Source organism: Labeo rohita, chromosome 11, assembly GCF_022985175.1.
Source record: "Labeo rohita strain BAU-BD-2019 chromosome 11, IGBB_LRoh.1.0, whole genome shotgun sequence".
Lineage (NCBI taxonomy): Eukaryota > Metazoa > Chordata > Actinopteri > Cypriniformes > Cyprinidae > Labeo > Labeo rohita.
Window position 1 is genome coordinate 8,318,645 of NC_066879.1, and position 21,077 is coordinate 8,339,721.

The following is a 21,077-nucleotide window of genomic DNA, read 5'->3' on the forward strand; positions in this document are numbered from 1 at the left end:
GAAAATACAGCGTGGACAGTATAAAAACTATTGCGCCTATGGAGAGTCCCCACAAGGATAATAAACCAGACGTGTGTGTGTGTGTGTGTGTGTGTGTGTATCGGTGCAGGGGTTTTCAAACCTGTCCTCGTGGCCACCCTGCCCTGCACATTTTGTATGTCTCCCTTATTAGATACACCCAAATCAGGTCTTGCAGTCTCTACTGATAAGCTGATGATCTGAATCAGGTGTGTTAGATGAGGGAGACATACAAAATGTGCAGGGGGGCCTCCAGGACAGGTATCAGTGGTATGTGTGGTGTTCTAATATGAGGAGGCAAAGTCCTCAAAGTTGTTTTATCAGCTTTTCTTATTAAAGGGGAAGTCCACTTCCAAAACAAAGATTCACATATAATTTACTCACCCCCTTGTCATCCAAGAGGTTCATGTCTTTCTTTCTTCAGTCGTAAAGAAATTATGTTTTTTGAGGAAAACATTTCAGCATTTTTCTCCATATAATGGACTGCTTTGGTGCCCCGATTTTGAACTTGCAAAATGCAGTTTAAATGCGGCTTCAAACAATCCCAAATGCGGTTGTAAACGATCCCAGCCGAGGAAGAAGGGTGTTATCTAGCGAAATGATTGGTTATTTTCATTTTAAAAAATTAAATTTAAATACTTTTTAATCTCAAACGCTCGTCTTGCCTCTCTCTCCATGAACTCTGTGTATTCTGGCTGAAGACAGTTAGGGTATGTTGAAAAACTCTAATCGTATTTTCTCCCTTAACTTCAAAAATAATTTCAAAATCATCCTACATCACTGCAGAAGTTCTGACCCAGTCTTTGCAATGTGAACATGCAAAGAAGATCAAACACACTTAACAAAAAAGTAAAACAGCGATATAGGACAATTTTGAAGTTGAGGCAGAACATGAGATGGGAGTTTTTCAACATACCCTAACTGTCATGAACCGGAACAAAAACAGTCCAGGCAGAGTAAGACAAGATGAGCGTTTGGCATTAAAAAGTATATAAATTGTATTCTTTTTATTAAAATAACCGATTGTTACACTACACAAGACCCTTCTTTCTCGGCTGGGATTGTTTACAACCGCATTTGGGATCGTTTGAAGCCGCATTTAAACTGCATTTTGGAAGTTCAAAATCAGGGCACCATTTCAGTTCTTATGGGACTTATTGGAGAAAAATGCTGAAATGTTTTCCTCAAAAAACATAATTTCTTTACGACTGAAGAAAAAAAGACATGAACATTTTGGATGACAAGGGGGTGAAAATTTACGAATCATCAGGAATCAAAGCTGGGTAAATATTGCTCACAGACACTGTGATTTAGGGGAGTGCGGGGCACAACCTAACACTTTTTGAATCTCTCAGTTTCTGTAAATCCATGTGAGGTTCAGAGTATGATTTTTTATCCACGTTAATTTCACATTTTTCACAGCTTAGTTTCATAATTACACTGCATACGTTTTTCGTTATTTACCTCAAAAGAAAGGAAGTGAAAAGTGACAACATGCCCTGTATGTGGGGTACATTGTAACAATGTTTCTTTAGAAAAATTGGTGATTTATACACTTTTTTTAATGTTATATTTTGTAATATTGGCATGGTTTTATTTTGGTAAATGGTATCAATATTCTGAGACACTGCCTCCCTTGCTTCCTCAGAGGAAACAGGATATATAACCACTCAGCTGTGTATTACTTATATACTATAAATGATTATTATTATATATTATTATAAAAAATAAATACTTGTAATGTGCCCATAAGTCAAGTATTGTGATAATTTGGTGCTCAAGAAACATTTCTTTTTATTATTAATGTTTTAGAGAGTTGTGCTGTTTAATGTTTTGTGGAAACTGTGATACATTTCTGAGGGGAATTTTCCCTGGATTCTTTGATGAAAAGAAAGATCAAAAGAACAGCATTTATTTGAAATGGTAATCTTTTGTAACATTATAAAAGTCTTTACTGTCACTTTTGATCAATTTAATGCATTCTTGCTGAATAAACATATTCATTTCTTTGAAGAAGTCTTACTAGCCCTAAACTTTTGAACAGTAAGGTACCTGCATGTAATGAGCACATTACCGTAATTTTATTAGTAAAAACACTAATAAGCGGTTGGCTTCATACATAGACATAGTGAGAATCCAGAGTGTGATGTCACTGACCACAACAAAGCTTTAATGTGAGGATGCGTTTGCAACCTCAGTAACTGCTGAGAATCGCACAGTGTTCTCAGAACTGGGTTATTTCCAGTATTATGTCTCAGGTGCACTTTAAAGAAAAGCTGAAGATGCCCTAACTGACTGCACCTGCTTGTACTGAAGACACATGCAGCAGATAGAGGAGGTTTGTTCAGGCTTGTTTACGACTGTAGTGACATTTTGTCACACTCCAGGACTCTTGTTTCAAAGAACAGGCCATTTTTGTATGTGGACTCTGTGTCCACATTGTCCTTTGAAGTGCTGTCTGTCATGTGGAAAGGCTCTGGCAGATGTAGCGTCTGTCCTCTGTAACTAGGATTTGGATAGAAACAGGATTTCACAGAGCTGAAGTCAGTAACTTCACCCTCTTCATCTTCCTCATCTTCCTCGTCAAAGACGACAAGCCCAAAGTCTTGCAGTAAAGTGCTCTGCTCAGGGGTCATGTTCTCCCTGGGTTTGCTGAGATCTTGACGCAGCAGGAGAACGAATTCATGCACCTCCTCCATCACCTGGCTCAGGTCCTGCAACACAAACATTTTCTCATTTGGAATAGCATGCGCTGATGACTCATGCACAATGAGATTGATTTAATTACACCCTCCGTTTATTTTGCTTCACTTTCATTAGTAGGTTAAGTCTGTAATTTATGTAAATCACATCAGAGTTCTGCGAGATGATTTTGCAGTTTAGCTTTTCTTCACTCTTTTTCTCTGTCTGATAGCTACTTTTAAAGTACATCACTGCAGTTGTGCTGACGTGACGTGTTGTGGTTGGTAGTTTGACCTCACCACAACAGTGAAGGAAGATTTCAGAATTTGGGTCATTATAATGTTCAGCACAAATAGTCATGCCTTTTTAAAATATTGACGCTGTTTCACTGGAAATCCTATAGGTTTCGATTCTCCAGCAGTTTGTTTTTGCTAACCTGCTCTTCCGGACATCTGAATTCTGTTGTATCAATCACAGGACTGGGTACCTCAGGTAACAGCTTCACTCTGCAAAACAAAGACACAGTTAAAGAAATTTTACTGGTAAATACATTTACATTTAACAGAAGTGTAAATATATATTTCATATTTTAAGAATAGCCAAAATTACTATCAATTCAAGATTAAAGTTGTAATAAAGTCAAAAGCATGAGAATAAAGTCATAGTATTACAAGAATAGAGTTGTAATATTTTGAAAATAATGTCAAAATTTACAACCAGTACAACAATTACTACAAATACAAAATTAAAGTTGTAATATTTTAAGAACAAAGTCATCATATTACAAAAATGATGTCATATTTTGAAAATAAACTCAAAATTACAACCAACACAAGATTACATTTGTAATATTTTAATATATTTTGTAATTGAGATAAAGCTGCAGTAATGTGAAATTATAATAATAATATTTTAAGAATATTTTAAGAATAAAGTCAAAATTATGAGAATAATGAGTTTTAAATAAAACATCAAAAACAAAATTACAGTAATACAACTGTAATATTTTAAGAATAAATTCAAATTTACAGTAATACAACTGTAATATTTTAAAAATAAAGTCAAAATTATGAGAATAATAAGTTTTAAATTAAAAAAAACAAAATTACAGTAATACAACTGTAATATTTTAAGAATAAAGTCAAAATTATGAGAATGAGTTTTAAATAAAAAAACAAAATAAAATTACAGTAATACAACTGTAATATTTAAAAAATAAAGTCAAAATTTTGAGAAGACCAAATTACGACCAATATGAGACTAAAGTTGTACTATTTTTAAAAAAATATATAAAATAAAATTACTACAAATACAAGATTAAATTTGTAATATTTCAAGATTGAACTTGTAATATTTTGAGAATAAGGTCTAAATGATGAGATAAACTTGCAGTAATATGAGAATGAAATCGTAATACGTAATATAAAGTCAAAATTACAAGAATAAAGAGTTTTAACATTTTAAAAATAACGTCAAAATTATGAGAATGAAGTCCAAATTATGACCAATTTGAGATTAAAGTTGTAATATTTTAAGAATAAATTCAAATTTACAAGAATAAAGTTGTAATATTTTGAGAGTAAATTTAAAATTACCACCAATACACGACTGAAGATTTAACATTTTAAGAAAGTCAAAATTGTATTGTTCATATATTTCTGATAATATTTTGAGAATAAAGTCAAAATGATTAGAAAAAAGATTCAGCAATACGATAATATAATTAGAATAAAGCCAGATTTTTTTTAGTGCATGTATTCCCTGGTAATCGAAACCATGACCTTAGTAAAGCTTCAGGTTATGTACAATATAACATATCTTGCTCCTCAATCAGTTGTTGTGGGTTATGGTGATCTCACCTCCTGGCAGCTACGGAGCAGACTAAAGTACCCAAGAGGGCAAGCACACAGACGGCCAGGATGGTGCGGTCCTGCCATGATAAGCCTGAATGAAATGGCAGAACATATTTGCTGTAGGCGGGTATATTCTCACACCTCATTGTGTTTCTTTAACAAAAAGCCCACCATTCAAAAAAACGTTTCAGTTCTGCATAATCATTTCTCATTTTGCAATGATTGTGTTTCAGTACCCTTTCCTTTAGAGTTTGTTTCAAAGTTCACCGTTGAGTTCGGCCCATTACCAGCTTCTGTACTTCCGGCTATAGAGACGGTGTAAGAAGCCCCTGGTTGGAGCTCCTTGATCAGGAAGCTGGTTGTATTTGCTGGAACTTTATGGAATTCTAAAACAAGAGGAACAGAAAGCAAGAGATGTTACTCCTCTTATTCTCCTTAGTGTTGATATGTTGTAATGGGTTAGGCTGTTCATCATACAAGTAAAAAAATATCTACAGCTGTGACTAACATAGCAAATAAATTATTAGTAATACTGTAAACCTTTGGCTTACTTGTGTTTCCCTGTCGTGATATCCAAATGACATAATGCTGTAGAAATCCTTGCTGCTCCACCACAGGAATGGGAAGCCAACTTACAACAGCTGATTCATGTGTTATATCAGAAATATTCAAATGTTCATTGTCTGGACCATTCTTAGGCGCTGAAACAAATGTAAATGTTCCACTGAGAAAATTAGAGATCATTATGGACTATATCTATACTGAGGTCTTCATTTTTTTTAGTAACCTACTCTAAATAGTCTAAACTTGCTACTATATCGCTTATATTTTTAATTGATCAATGTTAGACAATATTGAATATTTAATAGTGTAATTTCCAATAATTTTATATTTATGTGTCATCTAACACACGCTTGAAGTTAAACTTCAACCTGTCACCGTGTCATAACTACACACGACGTCAAGGACGCGTTGTTTGCGTCTGAAAAAATCAACACGTAATTGTATTTGATCCGCACAACACGCAAGCAACACATATTTGACGTGTGATCTCAGACGCCAATTCACGTGATTTTGATCCATCTGGCCACTTGACCAGTTTGAACAGGTAAGCGTGATTGGCTTCTGAACATTAGGGTTAAACCATTACTTTAGGCCTTCCACTCCTAAACTCTATGCCACCAAAACGCATGTAACGTGCTAAGGATCCACTTATTAATCTGTGCTTTTCTTCCTCCTTGTGTAGAGTATAAAACAAAATACTTATAAATAAAATAACAGAGTGTCTATTTGCACTAAGTGCAAAGAGCCTGTCTAGTTGGCAGAGGCTATGCACACTAACTAACTAAAAAGACACTTGTTATGCAACAGTGATAGTGGCGATAGAAGGCAACCCCCTGGGCCTACAGAAATGGTCTAACCCTAACGCTCAGCAGCCAATCACGCTCACCCATTCAAAGTGGTTAAGTGGCCGGGTGAATCAAAATCACACAAACTGATGTCTGAGATCACGTGTCAAATATCGATTACATCTATTTGTCATGGATTACGTGTCAATTTTTAATGCGTAAACAACAGGTAAAAAACATGTTGAGGACACATAGTTTGCGTGTTGTTTTACGCATAAAATACGTGTTGTTTACCTGTTGTTTATGTCATGTAATCCAAATAAATGTAATCAATATTTGACCTGTGATCTCAGGCATCAATTCGCATGATTTTGATCCATCTGGCCACTTGACCAGTTTGAACAGGTGAGTGTGATTGGCTGCTGAGCATTACTGTAGGCCTAGGGGGTTGCCTTCCACTCCTATGCTGTATGCAACCAAAATGCACGTAGCACGTCTCACCCGAAAACCCCTCTGCATAGCAGCTGATACCACCCACCCAATGCAGAGCTTCTTCAGCCTGCTGTCATCAGTGAGGAGGCTGCGGAGTTTCCAGACCAGGACCAGCAGACTGAAAGACAGCTTTATCCATCAGGCTGTCAGGAAGCTCAACTCTCTTCCGGTTCTGCCCCCACTCCCCTCTTCCTCCCCATGCACTTTTTGAACTCAGACACATGCACGCAAACATGCACACACACTCACAGACCTGCACCAGTCGCTTTGTCCAGCATTGGTCTGCTAGCTACCTCATGCCTACTTCTCTGTCTGTTATAAGACTGCTCTCTGTCCCTTAATTATATTTAGAAGCTCCATTTGCACTATACTGTTCGCATCTGCACTACTCTGTTTGGTTTGCACTCTTTGCCATGTGCCCTTATTTGTATATTGTATTTTTATATGTATAACTATTTATTCGTAATTAAAATTCTACCTTTTGTATTTGATATTATCTGTTATGCACCAAGGGTCTGAGAGTAACGCAATTTTATTTCTCTGTATGTCCATACAAGATGTTCATGTCTTTCTGTCTTCAGTCGTAAAGAAATTATGCTTTTTTTTTTTTCTTCATATAATGGACTTCATTGGTGCCCTAAATTTGTACTTCCAAAATGTAGTTTAAATGCAGTTTCAAAGGGCTCTAAACGATCCCAGCCGAGGAAGAAGGGTCTTATCTAGCGAAACGATCTGTAATTTTTTTCGGAAAATGAAAATTGGTATACTCTTTAAACACAAAAGCTTGTGTAGCACAGGCTCTGGGATGCACGTTCACAACGTACTATTGAATCACGTTGAAAGGTCACACGGAATTACAGACCCAGTGTTTACAAAGCAAACGAGCAAAGACTAAGAAAGTGCAAGTAAGTCAAATGCTGTTTACAACCAAAAAGGTACAACGATGTTGGAGTTGTAGGAGAAATTAAGATGGAGTTTTTCACCATACTCTACCTTTTTGAGCTGGAGTACACAGACAATGAACTTAGACATGATTCGTAGTAGTGATGGGAAGTTCGGATCATTTTACCGACTCTGACCTTTGAGTCTCGTTCAGCAAAATGAACAAATCTTTTTTCGAGTCATTTCGTTCATTTTAGCAAAATATAATTAAAATGTTACATGTTACTTCCCTAACACATCTACTGCTTACACAAACGTTGATCACACTACAAACAAGACAAAACTATAAAGCTATAAGAAACAGAAAAGATTAATTCATTGTTTACCTGGGTCTATAGTCTATGATTAGCTCACCTCACCTCTTATCTGACAATTTTTTGGGTTTGAGTCGTTCGTTCATAAAGTGACAGCCCCATGAGCTCAACCAATGCAGTGTGAGCTGGAAAAACAATTGATTAGTTCATCTCTCGAGTCTTTGGGTTCGAGTCGTTCGTTCATCACGTGACAGCCCCATAAGATGAACGAACGACTTGAAAAACCAGAAGACTCGAAACAGGTGAACTAATTCCAGTACAGAACCTAACAGGATGTTGTGCATGCACGACTGAACGATCACTCCCTGAGACGACTCGTTCTTCCCGAGTCACATTAAAAATGTGTTCAAAAAATTTGTCCAAGAACGACCCATCACTAATTCGTAGCATCGTGAACGCGCATCCCAGAGCCTGTGCTAAACGAGCTTTTGTGCTTAAAAAGTATACAAATTTTTTTTCTCTGAAAAAAATGACCAATCGTTCCACGAGATAAGACCCTTCTTCCTCAGATGGGATCGTTTAGAGCCCGTTGAAGCTGCATTTAAACTGCATTTTGGAAGTTCAAAATCGGGGCACCAATCAAATCCATTATATGAAGAAAAATCCTGAAATGCTTTCTTCAAAAACCATAGTTTCTTTATGACTGAAAACAGAAAAACATGAACATCTTGGATGACAAGGAGGTGAGTAAATTATTTGTAAATTGTTGGTTGTGTATGGAAGGTCAAATGGCAAATGACACGTGTTAAATACGTGTTGTTTACCCGTATTTAATGCGCTGTTATTTTATGTGCAAACAACACTTATTTCACACGTGAAATACGCATATAATTTATATATGCGTAATATTATATAATCTTACGCATATCATTTTGAACCATTTGGCCTTCCATACTGTAGTGGACAGCCCAATTGCTTGCCACTGGAATCTTGTCACATCACGTCTGGTTGGGACATGGTGTTAGGCTTATGGCTTTGATTTGATATGATTTTAGTACAGTACATTTTCTTTACAGAAATATTTTAACTTCAGCATGAAATCTGCTGACTGTCTTCTTTAGGAGACTATCCTTAGGTATGTATTCCAAAGCATTCATTACCTTTCTGTTTTGAGTAAAAAGGACACATAATGGCAGTTTGATAATGGCCCTTTCTCTTGGTGTGAAGAAAGTAATAATGACGTACAAATTTATCCACCGCTGTAATTAAAACCAGAGACACAAGTTAGCACATGCTAATACGACACAAGAATATGATGCTTTAAATTGGATGAATGACTTTGATCATTACTATTTTTAATGTCCTTGAATGAATAATTGGACGAGTGGTTTACTGTCTCTGGTCGGGTCTCACCGTCTTCCAGCTTGTACCATTCTAAGCAGGTTTTCTTATTAGCCTTGGTGACATGTGAGGGCATGTCATAGTCACAGTCTGAAAATAGTCAAAAATTCATATGAGTTTCCACTTTACTGTTTTCAAAAAAAAAAAAAAAAAAAACAGTGACACATTTTTTGAATATGAGTAATTTTTAACATCACTTTTAGACTCTCAGTCACCAAAAACCCCACAACTTAAGTGCATGCACTCTAACACACATACTCTACCTGAAAACCCAAGCTAACACTTACAGTTCAGATGTTTCACAGCAGGAATGAAGAGCTTCCCTTGTGGTGAACTTCCAACCTTGTTAGTTGTAATAAGGGAAATCCTGGCCTTTGAATATGTTATTGATGTATTGTAGGTTTGATTCACAGTTGAGTGTTTTATTCTGTTGTGTTTTTTACAGGGCCAAACTGTGAGGTTTAGAGTGTAACTTACACCCCCTACAGACTCATTAGCAGGTGGTGCCTAAAGAAAACTACATTTTAATGTCATTTAAATCATATTTTATTCATCTTTAACCAGCTGTTTCTTTCATACTTACATCCCAGGAAAGTTTAATGTGCCTGGTACCATTTGCCTGATTTGTTTGTACCCAGCGTATTACAGGACGGTTCCTGATTTCTGTAGAGAGGTATTACATCTGTTACTTGAATATTTTCAGATGCTTTTACAATTAAAATAGATTTGCTCTGTGAAACTGCAGCATTCATTGACAGATATAGCTGAAATCGAACCTAAGGGAACATCCACCACTGGGCTCCAGTCACTCCAGAGAGCATGTAGTGAGTCCTTACATAGAGGTGACTGCACTTTGGCCTGCCGCCTCAGTTGGATCTGGTAGGAACTGTTGAAAACTACAAACACATTCATCTCAATCAGGTTTTTTTATATTTTAGGATGGATGGATACAAAATTTCACCCTTATTAGTAATATGTGAAGTTTTCATAGCTGAGGTTGCCAGATTTCAAGAGTTTAAATACCCCAATTGGACTTTACTTAATCCTCCAAACCTGGCAACCGTGAGCAAATGCTCTCTCTACATTATGGGAAAAAATAAACATTAAATCAGTAATAAATCAAATCTGTCCCTGTAATCATAATTTCTGTGAAAAGGAAGAAAAGTTGCCTGTAGTGTTCATTTCACCTGGAAACTACAGTGACATACCTTTTTTTATTAGGGCTGTCGTTTATGATTATTTTAGTAATCAAGTAATCTGTTGATTATTCTGACGATCCATCTAGTTATCGGATAATTATAATTAGATAATTTTTTGTAGTAATAAGTATAGACATAAGTGAACAATAGCCTTAAAAATGACTTAAAGTATATATAATAGCAATTAGGCAATATTAATTTGTTCAAAAGCAAGTAATATGGTTTTATTGAACATAACTATTAAAATACGTAATTTAGTATAAACAATAAAGCTAATGTATGTTTCGCATTGTAACAAATGTCTGCAGAGGGCGCCAACGGCCTGACGATTGTTTTTACACTTTACTGTGCAATCTTATAGTGTTTATTATTGACTCACCAACATTTAATTCCACCTAATCTTTAATATTTGGCCATTTCTGCATGATAGAAAAGCTACAGCCACTGTAATTTCTTAAATATGTGGACATCAAAACGTGTAAACTCAGAGTGAGTGTTTGAGCTTTTATTTTGAAATCACGAGTATCCCATGATGCACTTGACTTGACCTTTGCAGTGTGGAGTATGAATTTGCAGAAACAATCTCTTTTTTTAAAGTATTTTTTAATTTAATTTAATAATTTAAAGGTGACATATCATGAAAATCAGATTTTTTTTCTGTTATGTGCTATAATTGGGTTCCCAGTGCATCTCCAACCCAGAAAATGTGGAAAAGGATAACATTTTAATGTGATTTTAAAGTTTGAAATCAAACGATGTAAGAACTTGCGCACTGTTTTTGTGCAACGCGCACATCTGAAGTGTCAGCACAGTGAACAGCGGTCCCGATGCAGGATCCCGGTGTCCGTTCTCGAACCGTTCTGTGCATTTCCACTGCATAAAAGGTCGTTCCGGGATGGATCTGACTTCACTTTCACATTTACCGACAATATGCACAAAAGTATGTCAGCATATCATCATAAACACAGCCATTTTTTGTCGAAAGTGAAAGTGAAAGTAAACAGACGAGAAAGAAAACGCATGTGTAACAGTATTTTTAGATCCGCGCGCGTTCGGTGTTGAAGAGACAGCAGCCTAATAAACATGCTGCCTGTCACTGATGTTAATACAAGAACAAAAATCATTCACTGATCTTGACTGAATATTTCTGCAACGTCAATGAGGATTAATCTATATTTTATTTATGAAAAGAGAACTACACTGTAAGAAATAAAAAACACAATTTGTTGAGTCAGCTTAAAATAATTTGTTACCCTGCTGCCTTAGAATTTTAAGTTCAGTCAACTAAAATAAGTTCAGTCAACTTGAAATGTTAAGTTGTACTAAGTAACAACTTAGATATTTGTGTTTGCTAAACTTAACAGATGGGTAAGTAACCCAGTTGCCTTAAAATTTTACGTTGATTCAACTCATATATCTAAGTTGTCACTTAGTATAATTTAACATTTCAGGTTGAATAAACTTTTTTTGAGTTAACTGAACTTAAAATTTTAAGGCAGCCAGGTTACAAATTATTTTAAGTTGACAGTGTATGCAGTCTTTTTAAACTTTAAATTTCTGTACCTGCAGTTTGTTCAGTTGTATTTATTGATGCTATTGCTAAGTTATTTGCTTATTCCTATTTTATTACTGACCATTTAGTTGTCTTTAACAATTTAATGTTTGAAACTTATATTAGTCTAGTTTTTGCTGTGTTATCCTTTGTTAAAACCATAGGCAAAATTTCTTCTTAGGCTTAAGTGTTCTGTAGGCTGCTGATTTTTACTCATGGTATTCAGCTGGAACAGAAAGCTTTGTAAAAATACAGAATAAAAATGTTTAATTTTTTTGTTATTGGAATCGAAACTAGGAATCGTTAAGAATCGGAATCGATAAGCAGAATCAGAATCGATAAAATTCTGATGATACCAAACCCTATTAATAAGATTATATTTTATAAAAATATAAAATGTGAGTTGTGGAAATTACAGTGTTTTCATAGTATATTGAATTCTTTTATTTAAAAAGATTTTAAAAGAAGAGAGACACAGAATTTGATTTGACCCCTTTAAACCATTATTTGAATGATGCATTTTAAGTAATTTTTTTATATATAAACACAAGGACAAATCACTGTTCAGACTGTTCAGACTACCTTCTTCGGCACATGTATAATTTGTATTAACAGAATAAGGACTCTAACCTGGGATTCTCCAGTGCTCAGTTTCAAATGTTGCCTACAATCGGAGAACACACCATATTAGCAAAGTACCAGATTAATTTCAAGATTTTAAAATATCAGATTTTCTGAAATGTCTTACATTCTGCCATTCAGAGTCTCTTTCCCTCCATCTGATCTCATATGTAGCACTTTTCCCATCCTGTGGTTTGTCCAGTGTGAGATCCAGGATTCCAGCTGACCTATTCATTCTGATAATCTGAGGTTTACTGTATTTGACTGTTGACAACATGAGTATACGTTAGCAAAATGTCATCCTGATTATCATATATCCAATATATTTTTAAGCACCGGCATAAACTTACCCATGCATTCAAGGATGACTGAGATTTTGCTAGAATTGCAGGTGAGGTTGCCCAATTGTGTCTGTACCCATATGTCTGTCTTTCTTGTTACGATTCCTAGTTCCTCCAAGAGAATGTTTGTTTGTGATTGATTGCCAGCATTCACACGTGTAAGAAGATTTTTCTTTTCACTGTTCCTGTGCACACCAGAAATTAAGAGTTAGACAGGGTTTCCACGGGTCTTAAAAAAGTCTTAAATCGCTTTTCTGTGTATTAAAGCCTTCAAAAGTACCTAAATCAGAGAATTTTTTTTTATAGTAGTAAAAATCACTTTCATAAATATTATATTTATATATATATATATATATATATAGATCCACCATAACCTGTATCCACCATAGACTGTAAAAATATGGACGTGGTGTCCGTGACGTCACCCGTAGGTTTCTGAAGAGCATTTCTGAAGCTCTTAGTGAGCGGGAATCGGCTGTCGCCATCTTGGAATTGCACGTCACTCCCAGATAATCGAAAATGGGCAAAGAGGCGGGACGTGGGCTGAGCTGGTTGCTGAAACCACGCCCGCCTAGCGTGACGGTGGTGACAGCAGTGGCAATTCACTTGTCACTCAAGTGGCCGCACCCTAAATTATGCAAGACTTAATATAGGCTTAATATAATTTAAACGGATGCGTTATAAAAAATCACTCCCCTCACAGTTGACATAAAGGGCACAATTAGCTATATAGACCAAAACCACTTTTTGTACCAGGCTGTGAACATATTTTTTTCTGCTGTAAAATTAGGCATTTTAACATGGGGACTCTATGGGATTGACTCCCTTTTGGAGCCAGTCTCTAGCGGCCAGTCGATGAATTGCAGTTTAAGTCACTTCCGTGTTGGTTTCAATGGAGGGAGCAGGAGGTTGCCGCTTGGTGTCGACCAAAGAGTTTTAGCCAGATGCAAAAAATGTCAGACGCTCTTCTGAAAACAGCCAGCCGGTGGTGCAATTGAGAACAGCTGAGGTGCTTTGGTTGCTATGATTTAGGATATCCACGGCGACAACATATTACTAGCATTTCATTTTTAAGAATTTTACTAAATATGAAAAGCACTAACCAGTATTGACTACTCCTCTATTTAGGCTGGGTAAATAGTGACAGTGACGCTTTGCTCGTGTTTCATGAATGAGGCCCAATGCTTTTACAAGCTACTTAAAACCAAAGGAAAGTGAAGAAAAGAGGGAAAACTCAAACAAACTAAAAACAAACAATTGCTTGACACCAAATTGCTGCTAATTTGAAAGTGAAAGTAAAATGTGCACACCGCTTTTACTGAAGGAAAGCGTGGAAAAGAGAGAAAACGGAAACTAACTAAAAACAAACAATTGCTAGAGCTGAACTGCTGCTAATTTGAAAGTGAAAGTAAAACTCGAACTATACTTAAAAGAACATATTGCTGTATTGTTTTCCTTTTGATTTTTTTTTCTCTTAAATTTTCTTTAGTTGGTCTTAAAAAGGCCTTTGAAAAGTCTTTACCCTCATAAAACCTGCAGAAACCCTGTTAGATTTCTGATAACTGACATGCATTATTAAGCCTCAGTACCTGTTAAACCCAAAGTATACTTAGGTTTTTTATGCACAATAAAAAGCACAGCCTTTCAAATGTTTACTTACTGCAACTATAATGACAACATGATTTGCTTGTGTTACTTTCATGACTTTGCTGAATATGTGAGTTGAACTCACCATACATAAACAGTGTGTATTTGATTCTTCTCAGGGTTTCTCTTGTCCCATTCACAAGTGAAGTCCTCTTCTCCTCTAGTTGATTTTTTGTAACAGCGTGGACTACTTGTAGACACACATCCTGCTGCTTTAAGAACATTTACAGGATGAAAAGAAAAACAACATATATAAGTTTATTGTGTAAATTTAACTGTAACTCAGTATATACACACATAAGGACAGCGCTGGATTAGGTATCAGATTCCAAAGATTAAGTACTTGTACTTAGAGTACATTACATTTTAAAATGCTGGTAATCAGAATGTTACTTTTTATACATATTATTCACACAATGGCAGTGAATTGTTCATAATTTTTCATTTTTCTCTCTTTTAAATTTTCCTTTCTAAAAAATCCTACTGTGTCATACCATTTAGTTCTGACATATATTCACAGATGTTGAAATTTGCAAACCCTGCTCATGAATTTGATGGAAAATAGCATGTCTTATGCAATTAGACCAAGTACCAAGTCTGGCCATAAAATATTTCAAATCTGGAAGATTTTAACCATGTCATGTCATTGTTTTTATGTTTATTAATATTTGCTCATAATGCTGGGATTCCCAAATTCGTTTTTTGTCAGCCAAACCCCTTTTTCCTTGAAATATATCTGAGGAAGTTAATATTTTAATTATTTGCATGTTAACAGTTATATGATTAATAGTGGTCACATTAACATGCAGGTAAAGAAATAAAATATTTCTATATTTACTGTTGAAGGGTTGAAATCATTTTTATTTTACATTTTTATGATTTAATTAATTATAAGCATTTTAGCAATTCACAAACCCACTGCAGTTCTTACATTAAGCCCACTTTGGTTTAATATAATTTCAGTGCATTTTATGATGTTGATATATATTAAAAAATGGAATATATTTCTCTTTTTTTTTCACATATTTTTTATATTATTATGGTACGTTTGATGGTGAGTTTAAAACAAGTTTGATTTAAAAAAAGTAATCTAAATGTAATCTAAAAAGTAGTCAGAATACATTACCCAAAATGTGTAACACAATACAATATATATAAATAAGTACAATAATAAAAAAAGACAATTACATTTAAATATAAATATATATACACTATATATATACACTACTGGTAAAATTTTTGAATAAGTACGTTTTTTATTTATTATATTTATTTATTTAGTTTTTGGAAGTCTCATTACTCCCCAATGCTGTATATATGTTATCAAAAATATAGTAAAATCAGTAATATTATTACAGTTTGAAAGATTTTTTTAATACTTTGTCAAATTTAATTAATTCCTGTGGTGCAAAGCTGAATTTTCAGTAGCCATTACTCTAGTCTTCGGTGTCACGTGATAAAAATAATTCTAATATAATTATTATTATTAATGTTGAAAACAGTTTTTGGTGTAAGTCTGGGTAGTTTTTTGTGAGAAATCTGAAGTGACAGTAAAGACATTTTAATGTTACAAAATATTTTTACTTAAAATAAATGCTGTTCTTTTGAATTATATATTGAATTCTGTTTTTCAAGCAGTAAAAACTGTCAACATAATAAGAACCATTAATATTAATATGCACTAGATCACCATATTAAAATGATTTCTGAAGAATCATGTAAAGGATAATTAAAGACTGGATTAATCATACTGAAAATTCAGCTTTGCATCACAGGAATAAATTGCAATTTAAAATATTTTCAAATAGAAAACACTTATTTTATATGGTAATAATATTGTACAATTTACTGTATTTTTGATCAGATGAATGCAGCTATTAGAATCTTCTTTCAACAGCACAAAAAAAACCTCTCACTTATTCCAAACTTTCGACCAGTAGCGTATAACCATTCGAAGTCATGTCAATAAGCATGTGACTTTTTAAATGGGTCTGATGTAATGATAAAAACATTGGCAAAAAAAAGCCGTTCCTTTAATTTGTTTACATCCTGTGGTTTTTTAGTTGTTTAATGGTGGTTTAGTTAAACGCGCACTTACAGGTTCACAGCTCTGATAAAATCTACACACCATCTGACAGGAAAGCACGATTACAGTCGCCTGAAATCTATATCTTTACTTCCGTAAAACTCTATCAATCTAATCTCAATATCATCTCCCTCTGTGGTGTTGCATATGTGCTATCAGCCATGACAGACAAAAGTGAATGACATACATACCTTCAGTCAGACTGACAGAAACAAGAAGCACCAGCACAGCCACTATCATCCTCATCGCTTCTAGTGTTCAGAAAGCTCCTCACTCATAAGTCGTGACCAGTACACAGGTGGTTGAAGACGACCATTGTAGCCAGAAAAGCGCTATGTTAAGAGTCGTTGGGTCTGAAGTCGTCTAGACTCAAGTAAGCTGAAGGTGTTTAGTTTGTACGTACTAGTCATGTGTGTTTCTGGGACAGAATGAGGTGCTAACTACTGCAACACCACAAACCACAACACGAGAGCAGCAGGGGAAGCTTCTCTCACTTCATGAGAAAAAGCACATTTGGTTACCTGCTACACTCCAAATGTTGTGCCTTCACCTTCAAATGTGAACATGCAGAACTGAGACGCGACATGGCTTGTTTACAGATCATAAACCTAATTGTGGGAGCCTGTTGAGAATGCTTTCCAACTAAATTATCATTAACCTGACGTAGGCGGCTTTCAGTAAAGTGGTGCTTTAGAGTAATCAGGATTTGACCCCTGAAACATTTCTACATCCTCTTTTCATTTGTTAGTATCTCCCTCTTCCTAAACATACAAACCCTTCAAAACAAATAAAAAACTTAGAACTTTATAAATACTTTACACTTGACTTAAAAAACCAATGGCAAAAATGCCCTTTCATTCAATCATCACAGGAGTAATACCTGTAATGATGCCTCATAATGCATCATCTACCACCAGTTGAACCTACTTTTATAATGCTATTTTACTAATGCCTTCTTTTGTTTTGTTTTGTTTTGCTTTCCTTTTTGTTTTGTTTTGCTTCACTTTGTTTTGCTTCACTTTTGTTTCATTTTACTTCACTTTTTGTATTGTTTTGCTTTGCTCTTTTTTGTTTGTTTTGCTTCACTTTTTTGTTTTGTTCTGTTTTGTTTTGCTCAGAGGGTTGTCTCATAAAACGATTTACCAAATACGCCAGGCATTTTTCAGTAAGTCTGACTTATTCTAAGCCAAATCAAGTGACAATAAGTCAGACTAACTGAAATAAGCATGGCTTATTTGGTAGACCCCCAGCTTTGCTTCACTTTTTATTTTTGTTTGTTTTGTTTTGCTTCGCTTTTTTGTTTTGTTTTGTTTTGCTTCACTTCTGTTTTGTTTTACTTCACTTTTTATTGTTTTGCTTTGCTTTTTTTGTTTTGTTTAGCTTCACTTTTTTTGTTTTGTTTTGCTTTGCTTGTTTTGTTCACCTTTGCTTCACTTTTTTGTTTTGTTTGTTTTGCGTTTTGTTTTGCTTTGCTTTTTTGATTTGTTTTGCTTTGCTTGTTTTGTTTTGCTTTACTTCACTTTTTTGTTTTGTTTTGCTTCGCTTTGCTTCACTTTTTTGTTTTGTTTTGCTTTTTTGTTTTGTTTTGTTTATTGTATGCCTGTTTTCTGAAATTCCAGGCTTATTTATAGGAAACTACAGCTAAATTAAACTAAAATTAAACTAAAATTAAACTAAAAAATAAAACTATTAAAAAAAAACTCTTACATTACTTGAAATAAAATATAGTTTAAACAAACAAACAAACAAAAACATTTTTAGCTAGTTGCCAAAGCAAAATTTATCTTTTTTTTTAATGTAGTCTAACTTCATTTACTAAAACTAAAACTGCTATAATAATTTGTATATATATATATATATATATATATATATGTGTGTGTGTGTGTGTGTGTGTGTGTGTGTATAGATATAGATTTATATAGATATAGATAGATATAGATAGATAGATAGATAGATAGATAGATAGATAGATAGATAGATATACAAAAAACTACTAAAAATATAAAAACAGTGAAATTACTAAAATAAATAACTAAAATTAAAATGGAAAATATACACTATTGTATTCTTATTTTATTTTACATTAAAATGGAAAACATACAATATTGTATTGTTATTTTAATTCCTTGTTTTTTGTTGTTTTGCTTGTTTTGCTTTGTTTGTTGTGTGCCTGTTCTCTTTATAGTAAACTACACCTGAACTAAAATTAAAACCATTAAAAAAAAAACACTTTCATTACTTGAAATAAAATAAATGTTAATTGAAATAAATAAGTGTGTGTGTGTGTGTGTGTGTAAAGCATTTCTCTTTATAAAGATTATTCTCTATATAAAGATAAAGACTACTAAAATGACAAAAACACAATGAAATGACTAATATTTAAATGTAAAATATACAAATAAAAACTGATTATTCATAAAAACATCATAGTATCGTAATTACACAAAACTGGTAGCTATAGTATTTCGGTGATGCTAAAATAACAGTCATTTCAACTCCGTCTGTACTTCTTTAGACTGCTGTATGTATCTGTATTTTACCATATTGGTTTACAGTTGACCATCCAGGTTTCTGTCAAATGATTAGCGCAATTAGGTTTCACTTCTAATAGGTGTGTTTGTGGGTGAGGTGAATAGGAAGGCTTCTATTTAACCACACATTGTGGCTACTCTTACTGATATATTAAATGCTTCCTGGAGTTATTAATAGTAACGGTGTAGCTAAGCAGTGAAGGTACGCTGAGTGCTCATCTGAGAGGAGAGCTTTCCAACTTCTCTGAAGTTTCTTCAAAGCTTATGCAAAATTAGAATGAAAGTAGATCACAAAAAACATGCTTTTATGTCTTGTTTATGATGACTGCACGTTTGTTAAAAAGGTCAATGGAAAGCTTTTCTGGAAATGGTGACATTCACTTCCTTTGATGCTGACTCATTCAAATGTCAAAAAATAAATAAAAAAATATAAACGCAACTGACTTGCAAAATGTTCCTATGTTAAAAGAAGAAGAAAAAAAACATTATTAAAAAATCATTTATAGTGTATTTCTAAAACTAAGGTTCCCATGCAAGCACTGCCATCAATTTTGTTCTTTTTCTGACTGAGAGAGAAAATGAATTAAAGTAATTAAATGAATTCCAATTCACATTTACAGTACTTAATTTCCCAGTTATTACATATATACATTTTCTTTACATTTTCAATAATTTGTTTGTTTTATGTTTTGTTTACAGCGTTTATGGCAGAAAATGATTGATTTCACATTAAAATTCTAAATATTCTTAAATCTTGGAAATGTTTAACACAAACACATGCATTACAAATTATGTTATCTGTTTTTTTTTTTTAAACTAAAACAAAATCTGTAGTACCTTCCTGTTTTTGCACATATAAAGACTGAAAATGCATAACTTGAATAAGTAACTCTGGATTTATTTATTAATAAGATAAAATAATTAAATAAAGATGTCAATATATCATATTTATCATAAGTTAAGGAAAAATTAAGATGCGTGTGATTTTCAGCCATATGTCACATGTTGTCGCCATCTTGTGGTCAGAATTTGTATTGACATTATGTCTACCTCTGTTAAAATATATTAAAAATACATTAACGCCTGCTATAGGTTAACCATCTATAAGTTACTAGTATCATATTCTGAATACTCACAATGTGATTTTCTTACGTCACAAGCAAAAATATTAAAACATGACAGTGATGTGTATTTTGATTGACATTTAGTAGGTGCTGAGAGCTCAAAACGTTCTCATTCCAGCACAATAATAATCAAAATTCTATTGTTATTAAAAGCATGTCTATAAATGATGATGCATGCATACAAATCTGTAGTCATGCTGCAATGAATCAGAACCTACTGTTGCTGTATTGCACCACCAATATATTATTTTTTATTTAAAAAAAAACAAAAAAACAGAAGTGCTTGTGACAGTTAGTCATTCTATGTGTTTTGCTGAGTTCACTTCTGTTTATCACCGATTTATAATCAGCAAAAAAGAGAGGGAGAGGAGAAGGTAGGTCCTCATCTCCATGGTAACTGAGAGACCTCAGCTCTCTCTTATTTTGCAGTGTTCAAGTCCTCAACACAAAGAGAAAGAGAACAGAAAGGAAAGCCCCAAAATGTTTACCATAATTCCTGCTTATGGAAATATCAAAGCCAAGTATATATTACTTCAACTACTCAACTACCTACTTCAATTACATATTTGTCGGAGGATTTAAACTGCATGCACCCTTTTAAGGACGTACAAGTGTTAAAATAGTTCAGTGCATTGATGTAAGCATTTGCAACCAGGAAGCAATACTTCTGGTATGTGCAAATGCATGTCTGCAAGCCTGCTTTTGCAACCAGGAGATGCAATCAGCTGATTGGTCAAGAGCTGCCCTGACCATGAAAACTGTAATCATTAATAACAGGCCAAGGCATTGAGATAAAATGTCTTATAGATATTCAAATGGCAGACCCCAGCAGTAGGGACAGTTTCTAGTGCCCTCTTTTGAGGGTTTCTAATGTTGTTTGTTTTTCCTCCTGTGATCAAACGGCAGAGTTGAGGCACATTGTTGAAGTATGCTATGGCAAGCCATTTTAACATTTATTCCCTAAATGTACTAAAATCTATTGTTA

At 34.1% G+C, this 21,077-nt stretch overlaps 1 protein-coding gene across 2 annotated transcripts; it reads right to left on the reverse strand.

Moving 5' to 3' along the window:
* Positions 1–1,265: 1,265 nt before the first annotated feature.
* On the reverse strand, positions 1,266–16,848 carry il12rb1 (interleukin 12 receptor subunit beta 1). 2 transcript variants are annotated; one of them, XM_051122296.1, is made up of 15 exons: positions 16,629–16,848; positions 14,437–14,560; positions 12,714–12,889; positions 12,491–12,627; positions 12,373–12,406; positions 9,768–9,887; positions 9,575–9,654; positions 9,279–9,498; positions 8,941–9,081; positions 8,751–8,849; positions 5,105–5,254; positions 4,790–4,939; positions 4,560–4,644; positions 3,137–3,206; positions 1,266–2,732 (listed from the first exon to the last, which is right to left on the reverse strand). In XM_051122296.1, exons 1-15 carry the CDS (start codon positions 16,681–16,683, stop codon positions 2,373–2,375), a joined length of 2,001 nt encoding a protein of 666 aa, XP_050978253.1. In that variant the 5' UTR covers positions 16,684–16,848; the 3' UTR covers positions 1,266–2,372. The 2 variants fall into 2 exon arrangements, with proteins under 2 accessions (XP_050978253.1, XP_050978252.1); XM_051122295.1 differs by having other exon boundaries at positions 1,268–2,732; positions 14,437–14,563.
* Positions 16,849–21,077: the final 4,229 nt, after the last annotated feature.